Source organism: Ursus arctos, unplaced genomic scaffold (assembly GCF_023065955.2).
Source record: "Ursus arctos isolate Adak ecotype North America unplaced genomic scaffold, UrsArc2.0 scaffold_5, whole genome shotgun sequence".
NCBI classification, from domain to species: Eukaryota; Metazoa; Chordata; class Mammalia; order Carnivora; family Ursidae; genus Ursus; species Ursus arctos.
In genome coordinates, this window is record NW_026623067.1 from 86,876,298 (window position 1) to 86,897,491 (window position 21,194).

The following is a 21,194-nucleotide window of genomic DNA, read 5'->3' on the forward strand; positions in this document are numbered from 1 at the left end:
TTAAAAAAAAAAGAGAATATAATCAGACAGGTGAACAGAACAGAGCAGTACACTGGATCCTGTGTATATTTTGGTCTGTTTGTTAGAAAACTAGATCCCTATATTGTAAAGAAAGAAAAACTTATATATGTACAAAAATAAAATTAAATACAATGAAAGGATAGAATCTAACTATAAAAATGATAATTAAAAGACAAAAAAAGAATATAAACAGAACAGAACAAAACACTATATCCTGGGTGTATTTTGGTTTCTTTATTAAAAGAAACCACATCCCAAAATCGTAAAGAAAGAAAAATTTGTATATATGTACAAAAATAAAATTAGTTACATTGAAAGGATAGAATGTAAAGATGAAAATTAAAAAAAGACTCAAATGAAAAAAGAGAGAATATCAGACAGGTGAAGAGAACAGAGCAAAACATTAGATTCTGGGTGTATTTTGGTCAGTTTGTTAGAAGAAACTACATTCCAAAATTGTAAAGAAAGAAAAAGTTATATATATACAAAAATAAAATTAAATACAATGAAAGGATAAAATAACTGTAAAAATGAAAATTAAAAAAGACTTAAAGAGTTGATAAAATAAGAAATTGGTTGAAAAAGAAAGCGGAAAAAAAATTAAAATTGAAAGACTAAAGAATCATGAGAAAATCCCCATGAATTCTATATACTGTTTTCCCCTAGTGCTGGAATTTTGCAGTTCTCTGTGATGGGTAAACTTGATCTTAGCAGGATGTTCTTGCTGATCTTCTGGGGGAGGGGCCTGTTGCACTGATTCACAGGTGTTTTTGCCCCTGATCGAACTGCACCGCCCTTGCCAGGGGGCCAGGCTAAGTTAAGCCGCTCAGGATTGCTCTATGTGGCTTTTGTTCCCTGAAGGCCTTCCATGCAGCTTTAGAGGATGAGAATGAAAATGGCAGCCTCCCAGTCTCCAGCCCCAGAGCTGAGAGCTCAGGGCCCTACTCCTCAGTGCGTCCTCAGGGAAAAGCAATCACTCCTGTCTCCCTGGTCTCCCTCTGCACTCCGTGCTCCCCCAGCCTGTGACCTAGCATTTCTGTGTCAGCGTCATGACCCCACTTTGATTCTCCAAACCCTGCAGACTCCTGTAGCGTGCATCTGCGCCAGTCCTGCTGGGGTAGGGAAGGGGGTCTCCCCGCAGTTCTGCAGCTTGCTGGGCCCCTGCTCGGAGAGTAGTTGCCCGACAGTGCCTGGGGGGTTTGTGGTTTATGGCAACCCGAGCTGAGAGCCCTCTCCTAGGCTTGCTAATTGCAGCCAGCTTTCCTGCTCTGATGCCTGGGAACTCTGCTGCACTCAGGCACCCCTGGTCTTTCTCTGACCTTGGGGATCCCGAGCCCACACTGGCCCACCTAGGATTCCACCCTGTTTTGCCACCAGAGTGCCTTTCAGGCAGGGATTCCCTCACTGGAGCAGACTTCTGAAAGTTCTGATTTTGCGATTTTGCGCTGTGCTTCTCTGTCATTTTCCAGTAGTTGGCTTAGGGAGGCTCCCCCACACCCCGCAGTTTATCCTCCCATATATGGCGTCAGATTCACTTCTCTGCAGCCCCTACCCTGCAGAAAGTGGTTGCTTTTCTATTTGTAGAGTTGTAACTGTTATCTGTGGTTGAGTTCACAGGTGTTCAGAATAATTTGATAGATCTAGCTGAGTTCCTGGGACCAGAAGAAACTAAGGTCTCCTACTCCTTTGCCATCTTGGCTGCCCTTTTCTCTTTTCTTTTTTCTTTTCTTTTCTTTTCTTTTCTTTTCTTTTCTTTTCTTTTCTTTTCTTTTCTCTTTCCTTTCCTTTTTTTTCCTTTTCCTTTTCTTTTCTTTCTTCTTTTCTTTTCTTTCCAGCTTTATTCGTTTATTTTAGAGAGAGAAAGAGAGAGAGTGTGGGGGATAGGGGCAGAGAGAGAGAGAGTCTCAAGCAGACTCTGCACTGAGCATGGAACCTGACACGGGACTCTATCTCAGGACTCTGGGCTCATGACCCGAGCCAAAACCAAGGTGGGACACTTAACCAACTGTACCACCCAGGCCTTCTCCCTACTTTTTCTTTATAATGCTCATCAGGACTTTATACTATGTATTTTATATATTTATTTTGTGTTTTGTTTCCTCTGTAGAATACAGTCTCCATGAGGGAGCAATTTTTGTGTAAGATGTTTTGTAGGAAAGTACATGACACATAGGTTAGTAGGCTCTCAGCAAATATTTGCTGAATGAATTAATAAAAAAAGTAATTTATTGCCACACGTAACTATTAAGTCTGAAACACTTGTGGGACTGAAATTACTCTGCAGAGGGAGAGAGATTATTCATATAAGAAGAAAAAAGAATATAGGTAAATTTTTTCCAGGGAAGGGAAGGAGAGGGCTTTATTTCTCCAAAGCTCAGTGGAGGTCTCTATCTTTAGGGAGACATGCTCTCTCACTTCCAAGGCTGGATGTTGTGCAATTATTCTTGTAGTACCTTTTGCTCAGAAGCCTCTGGTTGTGCAGGAACATGGGAAATCCAGAGAGAATTGTTTCTCAACAGCAGTTCTAAAATTCTAGCAGCTACACCTGTTCACACCTGAATTCACCTGAACTCAGGTATGATTAGATCTAGGGACAAAATATTTTCAGAGCTTTCGTTTCTCTTTACATTTCTTGGCTTTTGTTTTCTCTGGGTTCACTCTTTAACAAGTTGGTAACTTCCGTGTTCTCTCAGTTTAGCAACCTCAGCCCAAAGAGAACTTTCTGATTTGTTCTGGCAAAAATTTTGGGCTTGAGTTTTAGTTGTCCATTTGGGTCACATACCCATTCCTGAACTACTGCTTGGAGAAGGAAATATGCTGATTGTCCAGGCCTGGGTTATATACCTATTCTAGGAACTTTGTGCTTATTTTAGGAACCTGAGAGTGGGAATGATTAGTGTCACTCAAACTACAGGGATTTAAAATAAGAGAAGGGTAGTTCAACAGAAGAAAATGAGATGGTGCTACCAAAAGAAGGGGAGTAAAATGCAACACAGTTCTGTCACTTGTATGTACAGGCAACCCAAACTGGTTAAAAAAACCCAACAACTTAGAATCTTGTCCTATATGGGTATATATTATCCAAAATCACATAATGAACAACAGATTTTCTGTGAAAACATGATTTTAAATGGATGTAAAATTATATTTAAATTTACTGCTTCATTTTAGATATTTGGCTTACCAGAATTAAAGTTTGGTCAATCACGATTGTATGTTACTTTATTAGAGAAGTAGGAGGGGTAGAGGTGGGAAAGAGAAGTATGCACCATGAGCATGAGAGGCAAGGGAGATGCCTAAGGCACATAATTTAAGACTGGCTTTCAGGGTCGTGTGGTTACATGGTGGCACTGGTATGACCCTGAGAGTGAATGTCTCCATAGATTTTGCCCCCTAGGCACCCCTCTTACCTGATGAAGAGAAGCGTAGTTAAAGATTAGGAACTAATTTTTACTATGATTGTGAGTTAAAGATGGTAGCCTATGTAGTTGGGAAAGTTGGTGGGGAAGATTAAGGTGCACTAAAAATTAGTTATTATGCATTTTCAACTTGTCTGTAGAAATCTTTGCTGAGTTCTGATGAGGATGATAATATCTTTGCGGTAACATGAGGAATATAATTTTTATTCATAAGTTTATAGTAGTTTGAAGAAATGTTCCATTTAGAAATGCCACCCAGGAAGCTGTTATTTATTTTTAACCCAAAGTATTTCAGTGTCATACGGAAAATAGGGTTTTTTTTGGTTGAAAAATAAAAAATTATAGAAACAAGTTGTGTTGGAGAGTGACACATAAATAACAAATGGGTGCTTTGACTACCTTCCTTGAGCAAGACACTTGACACTGCTCAATGTTGGGCACGGAATCTTAGTTGAATAGTTATCCTTCTTGTTCTTAGGCCTTTGAAAATAACTGTTTCTATATCACAGTGAAAGACTAGAATATGAAATGCTAGGTATTCTCAGCTATCTTTGCTGATAGAGAAGTGGCTAAAAAAATTTCAAATTAAATGAAGTGTCCAGTAATTTTGGGGTCTGTCTCTGGAGTGGAATTTGATAACATATGTAATATGTACATTTTTATACGTGCTCATACATTTTGTTCTTTGGAAATCTTTATAAGTAATACTGTTTACTGTATTATATCTAAGGGGTTTCACTGAAGATAAACTATTGACAGTAGCATGATTAAAATTTTCATATTTAAGTATTATTTAAAGTCAAGAATTTTACCATTGAATGTAAAAACTCTTGTCAAAGCCCTACTTTACACCAAAGTATACAAGTTGGGGAAAGCCATAATTTATCTTGGAAATTGTTCATTCAGTACTCACTTGTTTGGAGGCTACGATATTCCAGGGATTGTGTAGGATGCTGGCTATATTAAGATGATAATCTGTGTTCTTAATTTTGTCACAGTTTAATGGAAGAAGAGGGATGTAATAATACTGTCATTATATGTAGATGAGATTTCCAACCAGTTCTAGCTTTGGGAACTTTGCCAAATCTACAGGAGAGCATATGCTTGTCTGGGGGGGTCAAGAAGGATACTTTCTGGAAATGAGTAAAAAGCTTAGAAGAATAGGAGACTTGGAAGATATTCCTGACATACTTTGGCCAGTTTCCTGATGAGAGGGAAGGAGTAATCTTATTGGTAACCTCTATGAAATGTCCTCTGATTCTTGTGAAAGTCAAGGAGGTGGGGGAAATGACAGGAAACAGAATAGGCAAAATTTCTTATAACCAACAAGTTGGGATTAGAAATACAAGGGCCTGCGGCAGAAAATGAGGCCTGGTGATAGAGCTGTAAAGGACGTACATTGACATCAGAGATAAAGAAGAGAGCCAGTGACCAAGAAGCACCTTAGAAATTCTCCTAGCGACAAGAATTGAGAGAACAGTTGATAGAGGAGTCAGGCTTTGGTGTGCCAAGGCATATTAGAGAAAATGTGTGTTTGCTGGGAGAATCTTTCCCTAACCTTCCCAGCCTTTGAGAGTTTTTCTTACATGGTTAATTACTTCTTTAGGCTGTAGTAATATTTTAACAAATGTATTTGGTTTTTTTGATATGTTTCAAGCTTGAAATGAGTTTTATGCTAAGAAAATGGAGAAAAACATGAATTACCTATTCAAAACTGAGGGAATAGATTAGGGGAGAAGGTAAGATGCATTACACATAGAGAAAGTTGTAGAAAGAAAGGGGAGAATGTAAGCAGGGGATAGAAAAGTTAGGTAAATACAGTGTTCTTATTTTTTTTTTTAAGATTTTATTTATTTATTTGACAGAGAGAGAGAGAGCACAAGCAGTGGGAGCGGCAGGCAGAGGAAAAGGGAGAGGGAGAAGCAGGCTCCCCACTGAGCAGGAAGCCCAATTCGGGGCTCGATCTCAGGACCCTGGGGTCATGATCTGGGCCGAAGGGAGAGGCTTAACCGATTGAGCCACCCAGGTGCCCCAACATTTTTATTCTTAATGTGGTGACTCTGATATACTGTCACGTTAATTTCCAGTAGTAGCCTACTATACTCCAGGTGTGCATTTTTACTTTTTCTCTGTCGTTAACATTTCTGACTCCTTGAATTTCTTCTTGCAGCTCATGTTTTCTGGCCAGACCTGTGGTCATTCCCGTGAGACTTCACTGCACGTTTTCTCAAGTGTCTTCCTCATCCCTAATGTGTAATCCTTCAACATGGATCTGCTACTTTAGCTAAGATATGACCAGCAATGAATAGTAGTAAGGTAGGATTGCTTTACTCTTCTTAGCGAATTACTAAAAACTGAAAATGTGAAACAGTTTTGACTTGATTTTGTAGTGTTTATGGTAGATTATTCTACCTATACGATCATTTCATATTTGTGTTATGTATTTTTTGCTTGTCATTTATCCTGCTGAATTCTATTTCATTTGCGATGTGATTATTGTTTTTTTCAACTAACATTCACAATCAGCAGAATCCCAATCTATAACCCTTCCCAGCCTGTGTGTCCACTAGTCCTGTATTTTCAACCACCTGTCACCAAACTCAGTATATCTTATATTCTTCTCAGTCACTTCTCCTCTGGTTCTGTATTTCCATTAATAGCATTATTAGTCCTATTGTTTAATACAGTCATATATTCATTTACTATTTCATTCATTTGCTGTATATTGTTAGATTCCTATTGAGTATCAGTTTGCTGCTTCTGGGGATATGATGATAAGTGAGCTGGATATTCCATCTTCAGTAGCTTTATTTTGAAGTGGGGGGACAGGTTTAAAAATAAGCTGACAAAATAATTATGAATTATAATAAACTTTTTTGAAAGAAAGCAAAAAAGCAGATAATTTAGAAATAAGGAGGTAGGAGCTGCTTTAGGTAGGGTGGTCACAAAAGGAGTTGATATTTAAGATGAACCTGTATATGAGAAGGAACTATTTCAGGAGTAAGTGGTGTGTGTGTGTGTGTGTGTGTGTGTGTGTGTGTTATTTTTGGTGGGGAAAGCATTCTCATTAGAAGGAATAGTGGAGTGAAATAAGTCAGAGAAAGACAACTATTATATGTTCTTACTTATATGTGAAATCTTAAAAAGTCCAACTCATAGAAGTAGATGGTAGAGTGGTGGTTGCCAGGAGCTGAGGAGTAAGGGAAATGGGGAGATGCTGGTTAAATGGTACAGACTCTCAGCTGTAAGATAAATAATATCTGGGGATCTGATGCCCAACTTGGTGTCTATAATTAACAATACTGTATTATATACTTGAAATTTGTTAAGAGAGTAGATCTTAAATGTTATTACTGTACTCACACACACACAATTATAATTACATGAAGAGATGAAAATGTTAACTAACTTTATTGGAGTAATCATTTTGTAATATGTGCGTAGATCCAGTCATCACATTGTACACCTTAAAACTTACACATGTTATATGTCAAAAATATTTTAATAAAGCTGGAGGTGGTAGAGGGAAAGAAGGAATAGTGGGTACAAAGACTTTGGAGCAGGAAAGTTTGGTGAGTTTGAGGAATAGAAAAAAATCCCAGTGTGGCTGACTGAGTGAGAGAGGCAGAGATGGGTAGGAAGAGTTTACAGAAATATGCCGGGCTTTGAAGGGTTTGGTAGGAAGCTTGTATTTTATTCTAAATGATATCATCATTTGAGCTGCAGTGTGAGGAATGGACTGACGGGGTGAAACTGAAAGCTGGCAGTTTTAGGAGCGGAGGTGAGATAGTGGTGGTCTGAGAAGGTGCTAGCAACGTGAGACAGAGGGATGGATATGGAATGTATCTGAATGAGAATATGGGACTTTGAATAGTTTGGGTATGGAAACAGAACATTCTCAAGGATGACTCCAAGTTTTTTGGGTTTTGATCAACTGGGTGGATGCTGGCATCATGCCCAGAAACCTTTTAGACAACTGTCTTTCCCATTATGTCAAAGATTGGTTATTTCACCGAAAGGGAAATTAATTATAATGTTGGAAATAATGTTAGTGCTGGAAATAAAACCATCTAGCAAATTTGTAATATGTTCTGGTTAGTACTTTGTTTTGCTTTTTCCCCTAAAATTTAATTTTTATGACTTTTTGTTTTTATTTTTATTTTATTAATTTTTGTTTATTCGAATGTAGTTGACACACAATGTTACATCAGTTTCCGGTGTACAACAGAATGATTCAACAAGTTTATACATTATGCTGTGCCCAGCACAAGTGTAGCTACTACCATCTGTCACCACACAAATGCTGTTATAATACCATTGACTATATTCCTTGTGTGGCGCCTTTTAATTTATATGACTTTTAATTAATTATGAATTTAATTTCATTTGACTTCAGAATCTTCTTGGAAGTGAAAATAATTGGCTATACTTTGTATTGAGTTTTTTAAAAAGATTTTATTTCTGAGAAAGAGAGTGCGCGCTTGTGTGTGTGTGTGTGAGCAAGAGGAACGGGGAAGGGGGCAGAGGGAGAGGGACAGAAAACCTCAAGCAGACTCTGAGATGAGTGTGCAGCCAAATGTGGGGTTTGATCACATGACCCTGAGATCATACCTGAGCTGAGACCAAAGGTCCGACACTGAACCAACGGAGCCACCCAGGGGACCCTACTTTGATATTGAATTTTAAGCCTTCTCCCCTGTTCTGTTTTTAAAAGAGATGTCTTTAAAATTTTTAAGCTGGTCTGAAATATTCCCAAACTGTTACCCAAAATTCTGATATATAATTTTATTGTTTTGTTTTGCAGCTTCTGGAGCATCCTATCATTAGATGTGTTTCATACTGTGTTCACTCGAAAGCATGCAGCTTGTCTGAGATCTTAGGAGGTTCATTTATTACGGTTTTTCTTTTTGTAGCTTCATCAGAGTATATTTATATTCTGCCTTTTAGGATAGATATTTTAGGTGCAAACTGAAATTGAACAGATATTAAAATAAATCTTTCCAATTCTATGTTACTTATTTCTTTTAAGTTAATTAGTAGTCCTAATTTCCTTTCTTTTTTTTTTTAATGAAGAATTTTAAAGATATTTTCTCAAAAGAGAGGAATTACTATTTATTGTTTATGTTCCATGTGACAGGCATTTGGCTAGCTGTTTTAAATATTTTATCCTTATAATAGTCCAGTGTATTTTTCCTCTTTGCATATAGTTATCTTTTGGGTTTTAGAGAAGAGAAGAAGTAGTAGAATAATGGAAATTTGTAGATGGAAGGACCTTGAAGTCATCTATTTCCTCCTCTTTCAGCTGAGACTTAGAGAGGTTCTGTGACCTGTCCAGAATCACACAGCTGACTTTCACTTTTGCTGAGACTAGTGCTGCTTGCACTCCTCATGTTTCGTTCCAGCTGGCCTCCTATCATGCTTTCTATCTTCCCATCCCTTTAACATCTCATTATGATGATATTCAGTGCTGTGGAACAATGGAAAATATCGGACAGTGAACACCCATATTACCTTTTATCTGTATTCACTCACTGTTCACATTTTGCCACATTTTCTCTTCATATATATATATATGTGTGTGTGTGTGTGTGTGTGTGTATACATATTTTAAAGATTTATATATATTATACATATATGTATTTTAAAGATTTATTTATTTAGAGAGAGATGACATGCGCAAGTGGGGGGAAGGGCAAAGGGAGAGGATCTCAAGCAGACTCTGCAGTGAGGTGGAGTCTGACTCTGGGCTGGATCCCAGGACCCTGAGATCGTGACCTGAGTCAAAATCAAGAGCCAGTCACTTAACCCACTGAGTCACCCAGGTGACTATTTATATATTTTTAAAATTATTTGAAACTATATTAAAGAGATTATGATAATATCAAGTTTTTACCATGCATATCCTAAGAAATGGACAATTTCCTGCATGGTCATAATATCAATATCACATAAAGGAAAATTGACATTAATTTAAGAATAGCTTTAATTAATGGTCCCTATTCAGATCTCCCCAATTGTCCCTGAAATTTTTTCTTGAGATATTTGGATCCAGGATTCAATCAGGTTTCATGCATTGCATTTGATTTTTATGTCTCTTTATTTTCTTTTAATTTTGAACAGCCCCTCTTTTTTTGTTTTTCATGATTTATATTTTCTTTAAGAGATGCAGTTTGTGTATACTTAATGTGTCTCTTGGGAATTGACTGGTTTCTTAGAACATTATTCATCCAAAACTTAATTGCAATTTGCTTCTTTCCTTCCATTTCTCTGAGGTTGCTGGAGATAAAATTGTTTATTCCAAGCTTTTTTTTTTTTTTTTTTTTTTTTAAAAACCATCATTCCAACATGAAGTAGACATTGGCTGAGGTTTTTACATTTGGTTACATTAAATTAAGGGTAGGAAAACTAGGAGATCTATGTTGTATTTAATCCACTGACACTAGTCAGTGATTGAAATTGATTTAAAACGACAGAAGTCTGAAGGAGTTCCTCCACTACCCACCATTACCCATCCCCACCTTTTTTTTTTTTTTTAAAGATTTTATTTATTTATTTGACAGAGACAGAGACAGCCAGCAAGAGAGGGAACACAAGCAGGGGGAGTGGGAGAGGAAGGAGCAGGCTCCTAGTGGAGAAGCCTGATGTGGGGCTCGATCCCATAACGCCGGGATCACGCCCTGAGCCGGAGGCAGGCGCTTAACCACTGTTCCACCCAGGTGCCCCCCCCATCCCCACCTTCTAACCAGTTGGTTATCCCTAGGAATGTATATCTAGTCGCCATGGACATTATAAAGCAGTAGCAGTCTAAGGTTTTATCTTTGAAAAATGCACAGTTTCAAGCAGGAAGCAGATTAAAATGCAAATGATAAACAAGCACTTTGGTAGAGACAGCCAGAGCTAGGCAGTGAGGAGAGATTAAGTACCCGCTCACTCTGGTACTTGGGTAGAGCTGATCTTCAGTGAGTGTTCTCCTTCTTTCCTTGCTTGCCTTCGAGTTTTACAGATTTGGTTGGTTTTCTTTAAGTGTTACATGGCATTTAGGAACAAGTGGTGTTTTGGGGGGAAGCAGTAGGAGGTAACATTTAAGCAGCATTTTTAAAGAGGGAGAGTCATATTTTGGTTGAGAGGATAGAAGGAAGCGTCAGTGAGGAAGGGACTACTCATGGTGGTTTAGGGAGGTCTGTGAAGCCTTTCACTTCTTTTTGTTCTGGCCAGGCTTAGATTATACTCTGTGCCTCTACTACATTTTGTGTAGGGATTCCTTATAGCAATTATTGTGATGTGTTCAAACTGCTTTTCCTTAATAAGCTTCCTGAGGCTGTGACCAGAATTTTTTTTTTTATATCTGTGGACCCAGGATCTCACCTGGCATATTGTAGACATTGAATAAATACTTATTGGATGAATGAATGAATGGAAAACTTTTACTGAGACCTAGTTCAAAATGACAGATTCCAGGAAGATACAGTCATGAATAGGACACACTGTCATTACTGAGTTCTATGATAACAAAGAAGCCTGCCTGGAGGAGGCAATATGAACACAATCCTGAAGTACTGATTAGCTAAGCTTTTTTAAAAAAATGGCTAGAGGAAATGAAGATTGAAGCTGAAGATTGTTGGGACAAATGCAATAGAAAGAAGGTCAGGGGAAGTCAGTTAATTTAGTAAGTGTAGGGAAAGAAGTAGGGGGGTTACATGTCCCAGTTTGCCTGGGACAGTCCAGGTTTATATCTGTTGTCCTAGAATAATAAAGAGTAGCACCCCATTTTACTGTTAAAAATATCCCAGTTCTGGATGATCAGTGGCATCACCCTAAAAGAGAGAATATGGGGGTCCTGATGAATTTTAGAGACTATAGCTTAGTTAGTGGATGGCTGGAGGTCTTTTTGAGGTTGAAGAATATGTGTAGTAACAGTTAACTGTACCAGAGAGATGGTACATAGTAGGTTATGGCCTAAAGCTAGAATATTAAACTTTACCGTTGCAGAGATGAAACAGTTCAGGATGTAGGCTCTGGGCAATAGCAGTGGATGTTTGAAATGAAGTTGGATTGACTGGATCTTTGGAGAAAGATTATAGAGGTTAAAATCTCCATGGATGAAGATAAGAATTGGGTTAGAGAATAAGATTTGGGGGTAAGTGGAAACTGAAAAAAAGATTTGGAGACAACAAAGCTAGGTGGACTTGGTAAAGTTGAATAAAAAGAGACTTTTCAATGAGATTGGAAGAGCAGTAATTTGGACGTGGCACTAAGGAATCAGGATAATGTTACCCATCTTTCCGCCCCCTCAGCCCCATGGCTATGGGTGGTACCACATAGGGAAGGTGTAGCCTCTACCTGTGAGCACCATGTTTCTGGGGATCCAGGTTTCAGATAGAATAAGCAGTTGAAGGGTAGAGATTTAGGAAAATTTATTTACAAACTGAATGGAATTCTAGAACAATTTGGAAAGACATGACTTTAGCGAAAGAATAGAGCAGAAGTAGTGGGGATTAGGCCTTGCCTTTTGGGAGAAGACTGAATTATAAAAAGAAGCCAAGAGTGGAACTGAGTTTCCTCCATGTACTAAGCAGTAGCACAAGGTTTGTCTAATCCAGGTTCTCTGAGAGGCTGTATCATTGCAGGGTAGAAACTGGCTTTGGTTTAGTTCATTTGGATTATAATTTATGAAACCTTCATGGTTGCCATTCTGCTACTGTATGTCTTTAATGAACCTATTTGAAAGTATACATATGGATTTTGAAATTATTTTTTGACTTCTCCCTGTATTGCACCTCTCTTTGAAGGGACAAAAATTGTTTGACCTTAATTGGAACACTGAGCTCTTTTATAATAATTGATCACTTAGGAAGAGTAAAAGATTAAGAGGTATCTAGATTATGGTTATATTTCTAGAATTTAGACCATATAAGGTAGTTTGCATTGTGGCCATACTTAATCTTTTTAACCTTTTCTTTAACCTTAATCTTTTTAACCTGTTTTCTTTCAGATTAACGATGTTTCACCAACATGTCCTGCATTTTCCTACCTGTGTAACCTTGCTTATATTTATACTTCTACTTGGAAAGTAACCCTCCTTCCTCACTTGCTCTTCCATATCTTGTCCTTGTGGATGCTGTCTCTCTCATGCTTTATTAATAATGATTACTTTTTAATAAGTCTCTCCAAAGCCAGGCACATTATATACTTTATCTCATCTAACCTTCATTAACAACCCTGCAAAGTAGGTATTACTATCCCAATTTTAAAGATAAGAAATGCAGTTATACAGCTATTAAATGGTAGAGTTAGCATTTCAAACCAGGACTGTGTTTCCAAAGCCACCTCCTGCATGCACATTTGCAGATAGACCCATGTGCGTGTGCTCTTTTCATAAGTATCCTCAAGGCTTGTTGGAGATATTCTCTCTCTCTCTCTCTCTCTTTTTAATTAAAAAAATGCTTTCCAGCTTCCTTGAGGTATAATTGACATATAACACGTGTGTTTCAGGTGCTCTATATAATGCATGTATATATTGTGATGTGATGTTCTCTTCTTAATAAAGACTTTTTAAGCTCCCTTTCTCAGCTGTGCTCTTTCCTTTCTCTGTGTCTTTGTAGCACTTTATACCTCATGCTTTTATATTCTGTGAAGCCTTTCTTGATGGCCTCTAGAAATATGCATGCTGCTTCTGTGTTTCTGCGGAGTTTATAACACATTTGTATTTGTGAACCTGTTGAATTATATTGCATTTGTTTGTTTCCATGTTTGTTACCCATAATAAGTTGTGGGCTTTTGAGACTAGGGACTATAATCTTATGGGTCTTGATATTCCTGGTACTGAGAAATATACCTGACACATAGATGTTCAATACATGTGGCTGAATAAATATTGAATGAATTGAATCATTGTTACCTATGAAGTTGTCTGTTTATTCTTAACACACTGTAAATGTTTGATGGCGTAATCCAAATTTTATATATCTTTGTACCCCTAACAGTATCTCCCGTGGTTACTCAATAAATACTTGTTGATTTATATTAATATTTTAAAACAAAGAAAAACATTCTGTTAATAATTCTGCTCTCCCCAAATAATTTTAAATGTCAGTACTTCAAATACATTTTTAAAATTAAAAAACAGTTCATTCAAAAACAAACATATTGTTCATTTGTTTATGGATTATATAGTGTTCCTTCTTAGTGGAATATTATCATCCATTAATGTTGATCCAGTAGGCTGGCTGGACAGTCCAGTGCTGTTTCAGTTGAATTAACTTTTATTTTAAATTAAGCTAAAAGCAACACTTTCAAATAAAGCATGAGAGGAGTTTTAAATACTGAATCTGTAAGGTGGCCAAGGTCAGCATATATTAACTGGTAATGAATGATGTTGTCTTTATAGTTAAACTTTGGTGACTGTTCATTCCTGCCTCTTTAACTGCTTATGAAAAAAACACCTCACTTTGTATTGATATGGTTGATAGTTTTTTGGTTTGTAATCTTGGTTATTACTTGCGTACTTGGTGGCTTTTTGTGACTTTGTTTCTGTCTTGCTGCAGGCAGCTTAATATTTTGTTCAAATAGAGTCACTGTTTCTGATTTCTGTCAGTATTGAAGCATATGAAAGGTAAGAAATACCATGAGATAATTATATTTGTACTTTAGCTGATAAATGATTTTATAGTCTTTATCAATGAACAAACATATACTAGTAAAGTAATTTGAACCATAAACTGATTCTGTTGGGTTTTATTAGTCAAGGACTATAAATTCAGACTCAGTTGAATTTCTTGCCAGCTTCTGAAAATATCTCTTGGGGAAAGAATGAAATATTTCCTATTTCTATCACACAGTTTTTGTTCACTTATTTACAGATTTTTAAAAATTAGCATACCTTCGTGGTATATTTGAATCTCTTTGTCAATGTTAAAGGAAATAACTAAATAGATATTTTTGACCACAAGACATCATCTGTGTTAAAGTAAATCACCCTTACTTGAAAGAGAATATTCAATACAGATTAAACTTTCTTTATGCTCTATAAAAACAATATTTATGTCTGTAGTCCCAGAGAATGTAAAAGTTGCTAGTTGTGGAGCCAAAAGTTGAAAAACAGGGGGCATTTTAGAATAAATACTTTCATATACCCTTATACTTACAAGAAATATCATGGGAATTCTGTCACCTTATTAAGGAAACTAGTTATCTGTCTTATATTTTGCTATTTATTAAATTCCATTTTTGTTTAAAAGTATATAGATTTCTTTTATACAACATGAACTTCTAATTTTTGAAAATATAGCAATTTTTATGGTTATTTTAAAGTTTTTAATAACTGCTGAATTGAAAACTGAGCATAACTCACTTGATTCTTAATAAGCTGAATAAAACAAATTTAAATAAATCTAAATAGTCAATAGTTCATTAGTTTCATTATTTTCACTTTTAAAAGATGCTATTTGAAAGTAGACATCTTTGCTAATAACACATATGCATTTTTGTATAATACTATTCCTGTCTGATTTGTGCTTACTGTCTACTCAATTGTAGCTATTTTTATTTTAAAATTTCATTTACAAATCTTTTAAAAAGTGAGTTCGCTCTTGCAATTATTTGCAGTAAATTGAATGCCTACTGTATCCTGGGTAGTAACTTAAGCCTCAGGGTTGTAAAGATGAAAAATTTGTGATATTTCAGAGTTTAAAGGGAGAAATATATTTAAGAAATAGCTAACATATACCATGAGAATTGTTATATTAATCATAGATACTTACGTGATGCCTGAGATCTGAGAAAAGGGAACACAACTTGGCCTGGGTGGTTATGATTGTGGGGGATAGTCAGAGAAGCCTTCACATAGAATACTACTTTAAAGTTGAGCTGTTGATAATTCTTCAGACAGACAAAGGAGGAAAAGCATTTAGATTGAAGGAACATCTGCAAAGACACGGACATTTAAGGAACCATAAGAAGAAGTAAGGGGTGGTACTGTTGCTGAGGGTGGAAGGTTGTCTTGGGCCAGTGTTGATTATCAGGCAGAGGAGTTGAAATTTGAACCTGTAGGTTAGGGTTGTAAAATTAATACGTAGTGTTATTAAGTATCCTAAAGAATGAAAACTCTGAAGTAGGGACTGTGGGGCACAAAAGAATGCATGTGGAGTGCTGTGTGGCTGTGTAGCTAATTCATTTAACAGATATTTATTGCAGCTCTATGCAAAGCACAGTTTTAAGCCCTGGAGCTATACTGGGGGAACAGAGCAGAGTACTTCCCTGACTGACTGGAACTTACATTATAAATCAGTCTATGATATAGTAACCCCTCTGACCCATTCTGTGTCTCTGTCTCTCTCTGTAATTTTTGGCTACAGCATAACTGTATGTTTTCCTTGCCATTTTTTTTTCATCTTCCATAGGGCTAACATAGGCAACTCTTTCCTATTACTTCTGGAAGAATGTAGCTGAATTTGTGATGCCCTCTCCACATGTTCTTCCTCTGAGCTGTAGTTTGAGATCTGGGCATAACTTTTTTCAAATTGGAATTTCTCTTGAGGTAATTGTAGACTAACATGGAGTTGTATGAAATAATAATCCCTGGTACATTTTGTTCAGTTTCCCCCAATGATAACATTTTGCAAAACTATATATAAAATGACCAGTATATTAACATCAACACATTCCACCAGTGTTATTTATAGAAATATGAATTTTAATTGTACTGGGTTGTAAATGTATTCATTTGTTGTGTGTATATTAAGTCCTATAAAATTTTACTACCAGTCTAGGCTCATGTATCCACTACTATCATCAAAGTATCAAACAGTTCCAATACAATAGAATCCCTGGAGTTACCCTTTTAAAACCACACTCGCTTCCCTCCTCTGTTCTGCAAGCCCTAAACCCTGGCAACCCTTATTCTGTCCTTTTTCCAAAATTTTGTCATTTCAAGAATGTTATATAAATGGAATCATGCAGTGTGTAACTTTTTGGGATTGGCTTTTTTCATTCAGCAGGATTCTTGGAGATTGATCCAAGTAGTTGCCTATCTCGATAGTTTGTTCCTTTTTACTGTGGGTAGAATTCCATGGTATGTACTCACTCATTGAAGGATCTCTGGGCTGATTCCAGTTTTTGGCTATTATGAAAAAAATCTGCTATGAACATTTGTGTTTAACTTTTTGTATGAAGATATGTTTTCATTTAACTGGCATAAATGTCCAAGACTGCAATTGCTGGGTCATAATGTAGTTGAACGTTTAGTTTTATCAGAAACCAGAATGGATGTTACCATTTTATTTTCTGAGCAGCAACAGATGAGGGATCCAGTTTTTTCCATATTCCCGCAACCATTTGGTTTTGTCATCATATTTTATTTTAGCCATTCTGTTAAGTGTGTACTGATATCTCATTGTAGCTTTTTAATAATTTTATTTATTTATTTATTTATTTAGTAGCTGTTCTTTTTTTTTTAATAATTTTTATTTTATTTTATGATTCACCATACAGTACATCCCCAGTTTTTGATGCAGTGTTCCATGATCCATTATTTGCGTATAACACCCAGTGCACCATGCAATACGCGCCCTACTTAATACCCATCACCAGCCTATCCCAGTCCCCCACCCCGCTCCCCTCTGAAGCCCTCAGTTTGTTTCCCAGAGTCCACAGTCTCTCATGGTTCATTCCCCCTTCTGTTTACTCCCCCTTCATTCTTCCCTTCCTTCTCCTACCCATCTTCCTATTTCTTATGTTCCATAAATGAGTGAAACCATATGATAATTGTCTTTCTCTGCTTGACTTATTTCACTTAGCATAATCTCCTCCAGTCCCGTCCATGTTGCTGTAAATGTTGTGTAATCGTTATTTCTGATGGCTGAGTAATATTCCGTTGTATATGTAGACCACATCTTCTTAATCCAGTCATCTGTTGAAGTGCATCTCGGCTCCTTCCACAATTTAGCTATTGTGGACAGTGCTGCTATGAACATTGGGGCTCATATGGCCCTTCTCTTCACTACGTCTGTATCTTTGGGATAAATACCCAGTAGTGCAATGGCTGGATCATAGGATAGCTCAAGTTTTAACTTTTTAAGGGACCTCCACACTGTTTTCCACAGTGGCTGTACCAACTTGCATTCCCACCAACAGTGTAAGACGGTTCCCCTTTCTCCACATCCTCTCCAACATTTGTTGTTTCCTGCCTTGTCAATTTTTGCCATTCTAACTGGCGTGAGGTGGTATCTCAAAGTGGTTTTGATTTGAATTTCCCTGATGGCTAATGATTTTGAACATTTTTTCATGTGTCTGTTAGCCATTTGTATGTCTTCATTGGAAAAGTGTCTGTTCATATCTTCTGCCCATTTTTTGATTTGTTTATTTGTTTCCCATGTATTGAGTTTGAGAAGTTCTTTGTAGATCTTGGATACTAGTCTTTTATCTGTAGTGTCATTTGCAAATATCTTCTCCCATTCCGTGGGCTGCCTTTTAGTTTTTTTGACTGTTTCCTTGGCTGTGCAGAAGCTTTTTATCTTGATCAAGTCCCACAAGTTCATTTTTTCTTGTTTCTCTTGCCTTTGGAGATGTGTCATGAAAAAAGTTGCTGTGGCCGATGTCAGGTTGCAGCCGATGTTCTCCTCTATGATTTTGATGGATTCCTGTCTCACATAGAGGTCTTTCACCCATTTGGAGTTTATTTTTGTGTATGGTGTGAGAGAGTGGTCAAGTTTCATTCTTTTGCATGTAGCTGTCCAATTTTCCCAGCACCATTTATTGAAGAGACTGTCTTTTTTCCACTGGATGTTTTTCCCTGCTTTGTCAAAGATTAGTTGCCCAAAGTGCCGAGGGTCCATTTCTGGGTTCTCTATTCTGTTCCATTGGTCTATGTGTCTGTTTTTGTGCCAGTACCATGCTGTCTTTGTGATCACAGCTTTGTAGCATAGCTTGAAATCAGGCAACGTGATGCCCCCAGCTTTGTTTTTCCTTTTCAACAGTTCCTTGGTGATTCGGGGCCTTTTCTGGTTCCACACAAATTTAAGGGCTGTTTGTTCCAGTTCTTTGAAAAATGTCATTGGTATTTTGATGGGATGGCATTGAAAGTGTAGATTGCTCTGGGTAGCATAGACATTTTAATTATGTTTATTCTTCCGATCCATAGGCATGGAATATTTTTCCATGTTTTTGTGTCTTCTTCAATGTCTTTCAAAAGTGATTTGTAGTTTCTAGAATATAGGTCCTTTACGTCTCTGGTTAATTCCGAGATAATGTATGATTTTTGGTGCTATCGTAAATGGAATGGATTCCCTAATTTCTCTTTCTTCAGTCTCATTGTTCGTGTATAGAAATGCAACTGATTTCTGAGCATTGATTTTGTATCCCGCCACATTACTGAATTGCTCTATAAGTTCTAGTAGTTTGGGGGTGGAGTCTTTTGGGTTTTCTATATAGAGTATCATGTCATCTGTGAAGAGAGACAGTTTGACTTCTTCTTTGCCGACTCGAATACCTTTTATCCCTTTTTGTTGTCTGATTGCTGTTGCAAGGACTTCTAGTACTATGTTGAATAATAATGGCGAGAGTGGGTATCCTTGTCGTGTTCCTGATCTTAAGGGAAAGGCTTTTAGCTTTTCCCCATTGAGAATGATATTCGCCGTAGGCTTTATTCATAGATGGTTTTTATGAAATTGAGGAATGTACCCTCTATCCCTACCCTCTGAAGGGTTTTAATCAGGAAAGGATGCTGTATTTTGTCATATGCTTTTTCTGCATCAATTGAGAGGGCCATATGGTTCTTGACTCTTTTCTTGTTGATATGATCTATCACACTGATCGATTTGCAAATGTTGAACCACCATTGCATCCCAGGGATGAATCCCACTTGGTCTTGATGGATAATCCTTTTAATGTACTGTTGGATCCTATTAGCTAGGATCTTGTTGAGAATTTTGGTGTCCATATTCATCAGGGAAATCGGTCTGTAATTCTCCTTTTTGATGGGGTCTTTACCTGGTTTGGGGATCAAGGTAATACTGGCCTAATTGAATGAGTTTGGTAGTTTTCCTTCTGTTTCTATCTTTTGAAACAGCTTCAGGAGAGTAGGTATTATTTCTTCTTTGAATGTTTGGTAGAATTCTCCGGGGAAGCCGTCAGGCCCTGGACTCTTGTTTTTGGGGAGGTTTTTGATCACTGCTTCAATCTGTTCATAATTAATCGGTTTGGTTAAATAATCAATTTCTTCCTGTTTCAGTCTTGGTAGTTTATAGGTTTCCAGGAAGTCATCCATCTCTTCCAGGTTGCTTAATTTATTGGCATAAAGCTGTTGATAAAAGTTTCTGATGATCCTTCCTATTTTATTGGTGTTGGTTGTGATCTCTCTCCTTTCATTCATAATTTTATTAATTTGGGTCCTTTCTCTATTCTTTTGAATAAGTCTGGCCAGTGGCTTATCAATCTTATTTATTCTTTCAAAGAACCAGCTTCTGGTTCTGTTGATCTGCTCTACTGTGCTCCTGGTTTCTAATTCATTGATTTCTGCTCTCATCTTGATCATCTGCCCTTTCATGCGTGGGTTAGGCCTTTTCTTCTGTCCCAGCTCCAGTTTCTTGAGGTGAGAATATAAAAACTGCATTTTAGATTTTTCTATTCCTTTGAGTGAGGCTTGGATGGCTATGTATTTTCCCCTTAGGACTGCCTTTGTGGTGTCCCATAGGTTTCGTACCAACGTGTTTTCATTCTCATTGGTCTCCAAACATTGCTTAATCTCCTTTTTAATTCCCTGGTTTACCCAGTCATTCTTGGGCAGGATGTTTCTTAGTTTCCATGTGTTTGAGTTTCTTCCAAATTTTTCCTCGTGATTGAGTTCCAGTTTCAAAGCATTGTGGTCTGAGAATATGCAGGGAATAATCTCAGTGTTTTGGTATTGGTTGAGTCCTGTTTTGTGACCCAGTATATGGTCTATTCTGGAGAACGTTCCTTGTGCATTTGAAAAGAATGAGTATTCCGTTGTTCTGGGGTGTAGTGTTCTATATATATCTATGAGGTCCATCTGGTCCAGTATGTCATTCAAAGCTCTTGGTTCTTTGTTGATTTTCTGCTTAGGTGATCTGTCTATTGCTGAGAGTGGAGTGTTGAGGTCCTCTACTATTAACGTATTATTATCTATACATCTCTATTCTGGTTAAGAGTTGGCTTGTGTATCTAGCTGCTCCCCTGTTGAGGATATTTATAACTGTCATATCCACTTGTTGGATACATCCTTTAAGAATAATATAGTGTCCTTCTGTATCTCTAACTACAGTCTTTAGTTTAAAATCCAGTCTGTCTGATATGAGAATTGCTACCCCAGCTTTCTTTTGAGGTCCATTGGCATGAAAGATGGTTTTCCATCCCTTCACTTTCAGTAGGGATATATCTTTAGGTTCAAAATGAGTCTCTTGTAGAAAGCAAATGGGTGGGTCATGTCTTTTTATCCAATCTGCAACCCTTTGGTGTTCTATGGGCACATTTAGGCCATTCACATTGAAAGTGATTATTGAGAGATACGATTTTAATGATGTCATGTTGCCTGTGAAGTCTTTGTTTCTATAGAATGTAAATTTCTGTTCTCTATTACTCTTGGGGCCTTTTTACTTTTATAGAACCCCCCCTTAATATCTCATGTAGGGCTGGTTTGGTGGTTACGAATTTGGTCAGTTTCTGCTGATCTTGGAAGGTCCTTATCTCTCCATCCATTCTGAATGACAGCCTTGCTGGATAAAGGATCCTTGGCTGCATATT

General features: G+C 37.2%; 1 protein-coding gene across 9 annotated transcripts in view; it reads left to right on the top strand.

Moving 5' to 3' along the window:
- FER (FER tyrosine kinase) overlaps positions 1 to 21,194 on the top strand; it is a 432,712-nt gene that overhangs the window by 12,810 nt on the left and 398,708 nt on the right. For 6 of the 9 annotated variants that reach the window (XM_026498481.4, XM_057307525.1, XM_044383972.3 and 3 more), the window contains exon 2: positions 5,611 to 5,756. The exons of 1 other annotated variant lie outside the window; for it this stretch is intronic. Coding sequence is in view for 1 of the 8 variants with exons in the window: in XM_057307525.1 (XP_057163508.1) it covers positions 5,742 to 5,756 (15 nt within the window). In the remaining 7 variants the exon portion in view is untranslated. Of the gene's footprint in view, positions 1 to 5,610; positions 5,757 to 13,984; positions 14,053 to 15,838; positions 15,976 to 21,194 lie in introns of all 9 variants that reach the window. 2 more of the 9 variants (XM_026498484.4, XM_026498483.4) reach the window with 2 other exon arrangements.